The sequence below is a fragment of the Camelina sativa genome, chromosome 20 (assembly GCF_000633955.1).
Source record: "Camelina sativa cultivar DH55 chromosome 20, Cs, whole genome shotgun sequence".
Lineage (NCBI taxonomy): Eukaryota > Viridiplantae > Streptophyta > Magnoliopsida > Brassicales > Brassicaceae > Camelina > Camelina sativa.
This window is the reverse complement of record NC_025704.1, coordinates 15,623,016-15,632,400: the sequence shown is the minus strand read 5'-3', so window position 1 is coordinate 15,632,400 and position 9,385 is coordinate 15,623,016. Positions and strand designations below refer to the sequence as shown.

Genomic DNA, 9,385 nt, shown 5'->3' with positions numbered 1-9,385 from the left:
ATAACACGATTACGGTCAAAATAGTTTGGTGTTCAAAATCCAAAGATCACACCCTCACCTGACTTTGAGCTGGTGAGAACTGGAAGGAAGAAGGATGGAGCAGCTAGCAACAATCTGAAACTTGCAGCAGAAGAAAAACAGTTCAACACGTATTAGGGTTTCTGGGTTTTGACAGAAGCAGATTCTTGACCGACAAGCAACCAACGCAGAAGCTAAGGGTTACCTTTTCTGGTGATAATGATAGCTCAGGTGGCTTCCCTAACACTCCTTCTATCTTTATCAACCGTCGAACTGACTTGAAGAGCTAAGATAACGCCGGAATTCTTCCACCAAAACCTCAAGTCGAAACTGAAAACTGATTCTTACACTTAGTTAATTTCTGGGTTCAGAAAACAATGGTTTTTCACCAACTTGCAACTTGAACTGCGAATGGAGTTTACCTCGTAATGAGGAACCGAAAGTTGCTACGTCTTCCTTGCAGCAGGATCTATCCAACAACACCAAAAGCGTGATCTGGGTCCTTCAGATCCAACGGAAAAAAGGTCGCCAATACCCCTACTTGACAATGTTTTTGAATTCCTCTTCTTCACCAAAACTAACTGTGGAACCATAAATTACAATCTCAGTAACCAATAGAGGCATATTCAATGGAATAGACCATATATCCATGAAAGATATGTCTTACCTTAATGAAACCGGTGTTAGATGGTGGAAACGCGACGATCAGCTAAACTTCTCCGTTTTCTCGATGGGAACACACAATACTACCATATATGTAACCTCCAACTTCAACTATGGGGAATGATTGAGGCTTAGAATCGATATTTTCTTATGATCTTTCAGGTTAAAATCAATGAAAGTGATGACAAAAAGCTGCGGTGACGAGAACGAAGCTGCGTACACATATATACACATACACACACTTTGGTATTTTTAATTAGAGAAGTTGGACTTTTATGGGCTGGATTTCTTTTCAACACAAACAGGAATTGGTCCACAACGTTGGATTGGGGTGTTACAATTCTCCCGCACTTAATTAGAATTCGTCCTTGAATTCATCATTCCTTGATGTACTTTGTTTTCTTTCTTAATGAGTTGAGATTTGAACACATAATTCTTGAAAAAAATTATGTTGTCCATTAAAGAATCGAGTAACAGATAATGTCTCAAACTCACTAGTTTTAAAGCTAAAAAAAATCAACCTCTTAGAATCCAATAAATGAGCTGGAAAACCGAAGGAAAGCTATTTTTTTTTTATCCGATATGCTTCAACATTTTACGGCCTTAACTCCTCATTTGTTCTTCTTCCATGCCATTAGTGGGTTTTTCGCCCTCTTGATTCCCCATAACAAATACATGAGCCCCTTGTGCTTGCCTCTTTGGTAATGGTAACAGTTCCTCTCCATCTCGATTATTTTGTTTTTGTCCCACCCATGACGTTCTACAGTTCCTTGCAACATGACCAGGACGTCCACATCGATGACAAGTATCTCGTCCTTCCAGACAGTCGGGCCTAGTATGTCCGGGTTTTCCACACGTGAAACACACTCCCATGTGTGCCAAGCACGCTCCAGAATGTGTCTTTCCACATGTGTCACACAATGGGGCTTGATTCCACATTCTCTCATCCTTTTGGTTGTTCAAAACTCGCTTTTGTGACTCCCTTCCCTTAGTTTCCCTCAGCTGAGTATTCCTTAGGTCATTAGCTTCCTCCTCAAGTCCCCTCTCCACTGTAGCGGCCTGCTCAACAAGCTCAACCATGCTAGTACAACCTCGAACAGAGCAATGGTTACGAATATCAGCCCTCAATCCCCTCATAAATCTGCGAATCAATTCCTGCTCACTATACTCTCTCCCAATAAACCTCCTTAGACGAGTGAACTCAGCATCATACCCTCTAACAATCATCATACCCTGACGAAGCTCCAGAAACTCACATTCCAGCTGGTCCATAGCTTCCTGAGGAAAATACTTTTTATTAAATTCCTCCAAGAAATCCTCCCAAGTAGGCACATAACCAACAGGTAAGCTCCTCTCAACATTCCTCCACCAATTGTCTGCATCTCCACGCAAGTAATGCACTGCAAGATCCGTCCTAAACTCCACCGGACATCTAGCTGACCTGAGATTCTTCTCCAACATCTGCTTCCAATCATCAGCCCTAACCTGATCATTTCCACCATTGAAATACTCTGTGTTCACATTACCCATGAGCTTCATTGTCTCAAAATAAGAAAACTGAAATCCTGCTGGTGGCTGAGGTGGAGCAACCGGGGGTGCAGGTGGTGGCTGGCGAGGTGCAGGAGCTGGTGGTGGGGGTGCATAAACAGGTCGATCCAAAATCTCTCGCATCATGTTCCGGAGCTCTTGCATCTCTGCACGAGTTGCAGCAATCTCTTCTGCATGAGCGGCAACAGGATTTTCTCCTACTTGTGGCTGACCTTGCTCATTAGCTGGTGAATCACCACCTTGGTTTCCTCTGGGATTTGCAGGACGCCTTCCTCTTCTATTTGGTGCCATTCTCTGTTCAAACAAGATCCAACATAAGAACCATTCTGAAACTGAAACTTTACACGAATTCTAAACGCAAGTCTCGCTCTTTGGTGTTTTTTTTTTTTTTTTTTAAATCCCCAAGCCCCCTTTTCTCAAATGTTGAAAACTTTTTCTTAGAAAAACTTTTTTTTTCTCTTTTTTTTTAAAAAAAAAATCGTTTTAACCATTTTTTTTTAACAAATAACTTAGCCTTCCGGGTCAGCACCGGCTTGACTTTAACCTCCGCTCTGATACCAAAAATGTGAAACCCCAACCCTCAAATACACCAAAAGAACTCCGACGACTTGCGTAAAACTCTCTAATCAAACCTGACCTGAAGGAAAGAGAAAAGAGGGGTGAGTAAAACAAGTTTTACTCAGTGAGAACGATCCCGCCTGTCCACAGGACCGTCAACACAAAACTAAGCACACCAGCAAGCGCATACACAAAGTCTAAGAATAAGCTATAATCAAACATGCTTCCTCGACAACATATAACCTATATATTTCACTAAACACAACTCACATCTAAAACATCGAATCATGCCACCACACAATATCATATAACAACTTGTAACATATGCAGGCACCATTGACCATACATATCTTACTCATGTTGACACAAATGGTCATACATCCACTCTACTCATGCAGACACTAATGGTCATACATCCTTTTTCTTCATGCAGACACTAATGGTCATACATCCACATATGAATATCAAACACTCACGTAACACATATCTATCATTAATAGACATATTATCACTAATCATCCTATATCATACAAACAATCAAACAACCTATCCCTAAACCAAGCATAACACGATTACGGTCAAAATAGTTTGGTGTTCAAAATCCACAGATCACACCCTCACCTGAATTTGAGCTGGTGAGAACTGGAAGGAAGAAGGATGGAGCAGCTAGCAACGATCTGAAACTTGCAGCAGAAGAAAAACAGTTCAACACGTATTAGGGTTTCTGGGTTTTGACAGAAGCAGATGATTCTTGACCGACAAGCAACCAACGCAGAAGCTAAGGGTTACCTTTTCTGGTGATAATGATAGCTCAGGTGGCTTCCCTAACACTCCTTCTATCTTTATCAACCGTCGAACTGACTTGAAGTGCTAAGATAACGCCGGAATTCTTCCACCAAAACCTCAAGTCGAAACTGAAAACTGATTCTTACACTTAGTTAATTTTTGGGTTCAGAAAACAATGGTTTTTCACCAACTTGCAACTTGAACTGCGAATGGAGTTTACCTCGTAATGAGGAACCGAAAGTTGCTACGTCTTCCTTGCAGCAGGATCTATCCAACAACACCAAAAGCGTGATCTGGGTCCTTCAGATCCAACGGGAAATAGGTCGCCAATACCCCTACTTGACAATGTTTTTGAATTCCTCTTCTTCACCAAAACTAACTGTGGAACCATAAATTACAATCTCAGTAACCAATAGAGGCATACTCAATGGAATAGACCATATATCCATGAAAGATATGTCTTACCTTAATGAAACCGGTGTTAGATGGTGGAAACGCGACGATCAACTAAACTTCTCTGTTTTCTCGATGGAAACACACAATACTACCATATATGTAACCTCCAACTTCAACTATGGGGAATGATTGAGGCTTAGAATCGATATTTTCTTATGATCTTTCAGGTTAAAATCAATGAAAGTGATGACAAAAAGCTGCGGTGACGAGAACGAAGCTGCGTACACATATATACACATACACACACTTAGGTATTTTTAATTAGAGAAGTTGGGCTTTTATGGGCTGGATTTCTTTTCAACACAAACAGGAATTGGTCCACAACGTTGGATTGGGGTGTTACAATGAGTCATGTCTCTGCATCTTCGACTGGAACCTCTACCCGCGTAAGAGTTAGAGTTCCAGGAATTCCAAAGTTGTGTTGGTGTGGTGAGAACGTAGTTGAAAAAACATCTAGGACGAATGGGAATCCTTTTCGACGCTACTTTCGGTGTGCCTATGCTGCAACAAAGAAGATAATAGTTTCGGTTTTTTATGGACTTCTTGGTAATATTTATAATGTTTACAATTTTCAACTGTAGCTTGAGAACAGCGACCATGTGTTTAAGTGGGTAGATGAGGCGATGATAAACGAGATTGAACAATTGGATTTTCAAGTGGGTGTTCTTGAAGAATTGTTGAAGATGGAAAGGAACAGGAGCCTCGAGAGGAAGGAAACTAACAAAATGATGGGTATGGTACTAGTCTTATCTGGTTGTATTATCATGGTCGTGATTGGGAAATGGTGGGGTTGCTATTGACAGTGTCCAACTACGGACAATCAAAGACAACTATATGCATTTTCTTTGTCATTATCCAACTACGGACAATCAAAGACAACTATATGCATTTTCTTTGTCATTATCCAACTACGGACAATCAAAGACAACTATATGCATTTTCTTTGTCATTATCCAACTACGGACAATCAAAGACAACTATATGCATTTTCTTTGTCATTGTCCAACTACAAACAACTATATATGTATTTTCCTAGTCAACTAAAGATGATGTTAAATAAGTATTTTCTTCGGTCAATGATGTTTAAAATGTTTAATGATGTTTCCTAAGTATTTTCTTCAAATAATAATGTTTTCAAACTACTGTCCAACTACGTAAAACTAGGTTTTCCTTAACCAGTTGTACCAAATTTTTTCAAACTAACATAGTTATACAAAATAAAACACCAGTTGAACCAAGTTTTTCAAACTAACATAGTTTTCCAAAAGAAAATAAACACAGCAGTTCTACCCAGTTTTTCAAACTAACATAGTTATTCCAAAAAAACCAAAGTTGTACCAACATTTTCAAACTGACAGAGTTTTACAACAAAACAACACACCAGTTGTACCGAGTTTTTCAAACAAACATAGTTATACAAAATGAAAACCCAAGTTCTACCCAGTTTTACAAACATACATCACATTTTCTTGGTAAGCCCTCTCGTCATAACAGGACTCCTCCTTCTCTTGCTTACTTGCTGCACCTTTGTTGTAGCCATCTCTCCATCGTCTTAACCCACCTCTTCTGCTCCTTTTTTCATCTTTATCTTTCTCTTGTAAGTGTTCTTGATTTTGTTACTTGCCTCACCCTCTTCACCCACCTCTTTTCCATTATCACCCACCACCTCTTTACTCTCTTCACAATCCAATGGTTGTACCACCACTTCATCCTCAGCAACCCTTTTATCCTCAGCGACCCCTTTATCCTCAGCAACCCCTTCATCCTTAGAAACCTCTTCATCCTCACCCACATTCCCACAATCCGCTACATTCTTAGTAGCCTCATCAACCTCTTCATCCTCACCCACATCCCCACAATATGTTACATTCTCAGCAACCTCTTCATCCTCACCCACATCCCCACAATTCGCTACATTCTCAGCAACCTCTTTCAACTGTTTCACATTCTCTTCCACAATTTTCAATCTTGTATCCAGATAATCAAACTTCGCATTCATCTTCTCGAATCTACTATTCAACACTTTCAACAATCGGTTCTCTACCTCATCCAATCCATTATTCACCTTCTTCAGAGCCACCTTGGTTCGAGCAACCTTCTTCCGACCTTGCTTTGTTTGACCAATATTTTTCTGAGCCAAATTACCTGCATCTGGATTAGGCTGAATTGCTCGGCTAGCAACATCTGCTTTATGCATATTTTCAAAACATATTGTCTTCTTTTCCTTAACTAGACGCTTTGTCCAACCGTCTGCAATTGCATCATCCACATCGTTCCATCCACAATCGTGATCCATGATTTTCTTCATAAGAACTTTCTCATCGGGAGATGGATACATGATACTCTAAATCTCCTGTAAAAGTAAAGAATCATTTTTAAATATAACCATAATGCATCAATACTTAATACGTAATGTAATTTATATTTACAAATAGCTTACCGTAGTTGTACTAAGAGTATCATACAAATCTGATATTGAAAAACCTTTAAGATGACTTGGTTTGAACTTCCACTTACACATTCGAGGACACTCAGGATTTGCTTCTCAAACAATTTCTTGAAAATTGTTCTTCAGAGCTGGAATAGCTTCATACCCTAGAAGCTATTCACAACAGAAATCAATCAAATATTAGTTATAAATTAGTTATAAATTGATCTACAATAAAAAAGAAGAAGCTAGAGATGAATACTTTACCTCTAAAGAAGTAACAAAACTAGGAAACACCTTTTGTCGACCCACAACTCCTCCACATGAGTGCATAATATGAAAAAGGTCTTTCATATTAGCATCAAGTGCAAATCTCCCCCACAGGAATGATTTACACAATTCTAGGTCACCTACGGCTCGGTAAAAGAAACTCTCCACAGATGGTGCATCCTCTCCCGTTGTTTCCTTTCCTACTATGACCCTACATAAAAAAATAGAGGACTGCCATTCTTACACGGTCATCAGAAGATTTCTTCATTGACAGTAGCTTTGGCTCCAGCTCGTGAAACTGTACCGTTGCCCCTAGACAAAAATGCTTCCCAACAAACACATTACTACCCAAACTTTCATAGTAGGCTAGATATTCGTGACAATACAATCCAGACATGAGTGCCATTTCGGTGAGAGAGTACCGGATTGGAACCCTGTTCACAATAAACCAACACTCCTTTTTCTTATCTAAGCATGCTGTGCAAAGAAAAATCATCCACAGAGCCTGCATCTTATGGTTTGCATACCTATGCATATGGAAGAAATATTTGAACTGAGGATGCTCCGTAAACCATTTGAGCTCATCATCTGAAAGATGGCTCTGCAACAGTTTCACTGCTCTATGAATGTAGCACTTAGCTGATATCTTGAACAGTTTCATATATTCACTAGGTTTGAAGAACATGTCAAGTGGTTGTAAAACTTATGTTTCCTCATCAGAATCCTGCATTCAAAAACAAGTTATACCGAGTTATACTCAGTTGTACCTTTTACTTTCAGAAATTTCTAATGTACAAAATTATCCTAGTTATAACAAATCCTAGTGGGTTGTACCTTTTACTTACTAAAATGTCTAAAGGGGTCCAAAATCATCCTTGTTATACCAAATCCTACTCAATTGTACCTTTTACTTTTAGAAATGTACAACATCAAAATCATCCGAGTTATACCAAATCCTTTACTAAGTAATTCACATGTGGGTTCAGTTATATACCGTTGAATATTCTCCAGTGATGGAAGCTCCTTCAGTATCAACTTATGGATGCGATTCTTCTCTATCTTCATTAGCGATATCTGGTTCTGTAGATTTTGAATATTCACTTAGGACTGCGTTTTGTTTTTTAGCCATTCCTCCTTTCCACAAACCTACAAACAAACATGAACAAAAATGATTACATTAATTTCCGATTCTACAAAACAATCGACATGAAATCTTCATAGAATCGGCAATCTCGATGTAATAGTTAAACTCACGATCAACAACAAATCAATTCACCAACGAACCGTAACCGTAACCAATCGATCCGATGTTCATAGAAAGCACAGAATCAACATAGCTAGCTCTCAAGATGAGAGAAACCTAGCAAATACAGAACTATTTTTAGAGTTTTACAAGTTTTTCACAATTTCAGATTTTGCATAATGAAGAAGACGATGAACAGTTCCCTTTTAAGTCTTCAACAACTTCAGCTAGCTCCAATTGCAACCCTCCACGTAATTTCTCTTACTTCCACCAATAACCAAGCTCCATGTGTCTCTGTGCTACTGAATTACTGTATCAAATCTTCCCTGTTTGCAGAACCTTGACCTCAAGGTTCATGTAAACTTCCTTTGCACATTGATGCTTCCTCCACATTCTTAAGAGTCAAATTGATTGAAACCATTGTAACAGCTCTGACTTCTTAAAGTCAAGAGTGATGCAAGTTTGATTCCAGGGTCAAAGGTTTGGCTCTGTGTGACTTCAACCATTCGTTCTACTTTGGGACATTCCATTTGAACTAGTGGATCCACACACTGATACATCGCTGCAACCGTCTGGACCTTACTTCCAAGCTCGTAAACAACCAATCTCATGATGCAAAAGAGCTTCGTCCACTTGTCACTCTGTTCCCAAAACTTATATCGCCATTTGTGCTTGATTTGCAATGGCCCTTCACCAAATGTAATCAACTGTTGCAGGGCTTGTAAAGTTTGCCTCCGCAGTCCATATCGCCCTTGTACAACAGAACCTTGTTTTGGCCAGTCCCAATGGATTGCTTTAGCGGATAATCCCCCTGGTTCCCAAACACGCTCAGCCTTATGTGAATAAGTGAAGCATTTCTTTTCACTTATCTCGTCCCTCACTGATATATCTAGACCTGGCTGCAGTTTTTTAACAAACTCTTCTCTAACAAAACATTCAACTTGACAAACAGTAAGTTCACTACCATATCCATCCATGACAGTAAGGTGATGTTGTATAGCCCACATAGAAAACTTCTGAATAGGCTGGTCTGGTTGTTCCACCAAACAAGAGAATCTGGCCATCACACCACATATTAAATGAGTGATGAGATTGCTTCATTAATTTTCACAGAAGCTGGCTCTTCTTCCATCATAATCGACATTTGAAACAGCCACTTGAATCTGTCCGCCATTTCTTCTCCTGTTTCATTTAACCAATCCTCTGTGTGGATAATAGTTGCGAGAAGAGAAACCAAAAGAATCAAAACTTGCCCCACACAGCTTTGAACCCCACGGCCATATGCAAACCATAAACCTGAAAAATTAACTTCTGGAGGTCGTGGTGCTGAACCATAAGGAAAAACAAGCCATGTGTTGTGGAGTTTCACAACTCCTATCTCCATGACCTGAAAATCACCAACAACATGTGTAGGT

General features: G+C 39.5%; 2 protein-coding genes across 2 annotated transcripts; one reads left to right on the top strand and one right to left on the bottom strand.

Annotated features, from left to right (window-relative positions):
* LOC104772549 (uncharacterized protein At4g04775-like) lies at positions 4,374 to 4,829 on the top strand. Its single transcript, XM_010497150.1, has 2 exons — positions 4,374 to 4,466; positions 4,611 to 4,829. Exons 1-2 carry the CDS (start codon positions 4,374 to 4,376, stop codon positions 4,827 to 4,829), a joined length of 312 nt encoding a protein of 103 aa, XP_010495452.1.
* Positions 5,582 to 6,367, bottom strand: LOC109131196 (uncharacterized protein At3g43530-like). The gene has a single exon (XM_019241883.1). It carries the CDS (start codon positions 6,365 to 6,367, stop codon positions 5,582 to 5,584), a length of 786 nt encoding a protein of 261 aa, XP_019097428.1.

What these genes read in the sequence shown, in the direction of transcription:
- LOC104772549 (XM_010497150.1), top strand. Translation starts at nt 4,374, where the DNA reads ATGAGTCATGTCTCTGCATCTTCGACTGGAACCTCTACCCGCGTAAGA. An exon ending in TGTGTTGGTGTGGTGAGAAC is followed by an intron (nt 4,467 to 4,610) that starts GTAGTTGAAAAA and finishes TTTCAACTGTAG; the next exon opens with CTTGAGAACAGCGACCATGT.
- LOC109131196 (XM_019241883.1), bottom strand. Translation starts at nt 6,367, where the DNA reads ATGTATCCATCTCCCGATGAGAAAGTTCTTATGAAGAAAATCATGGAT.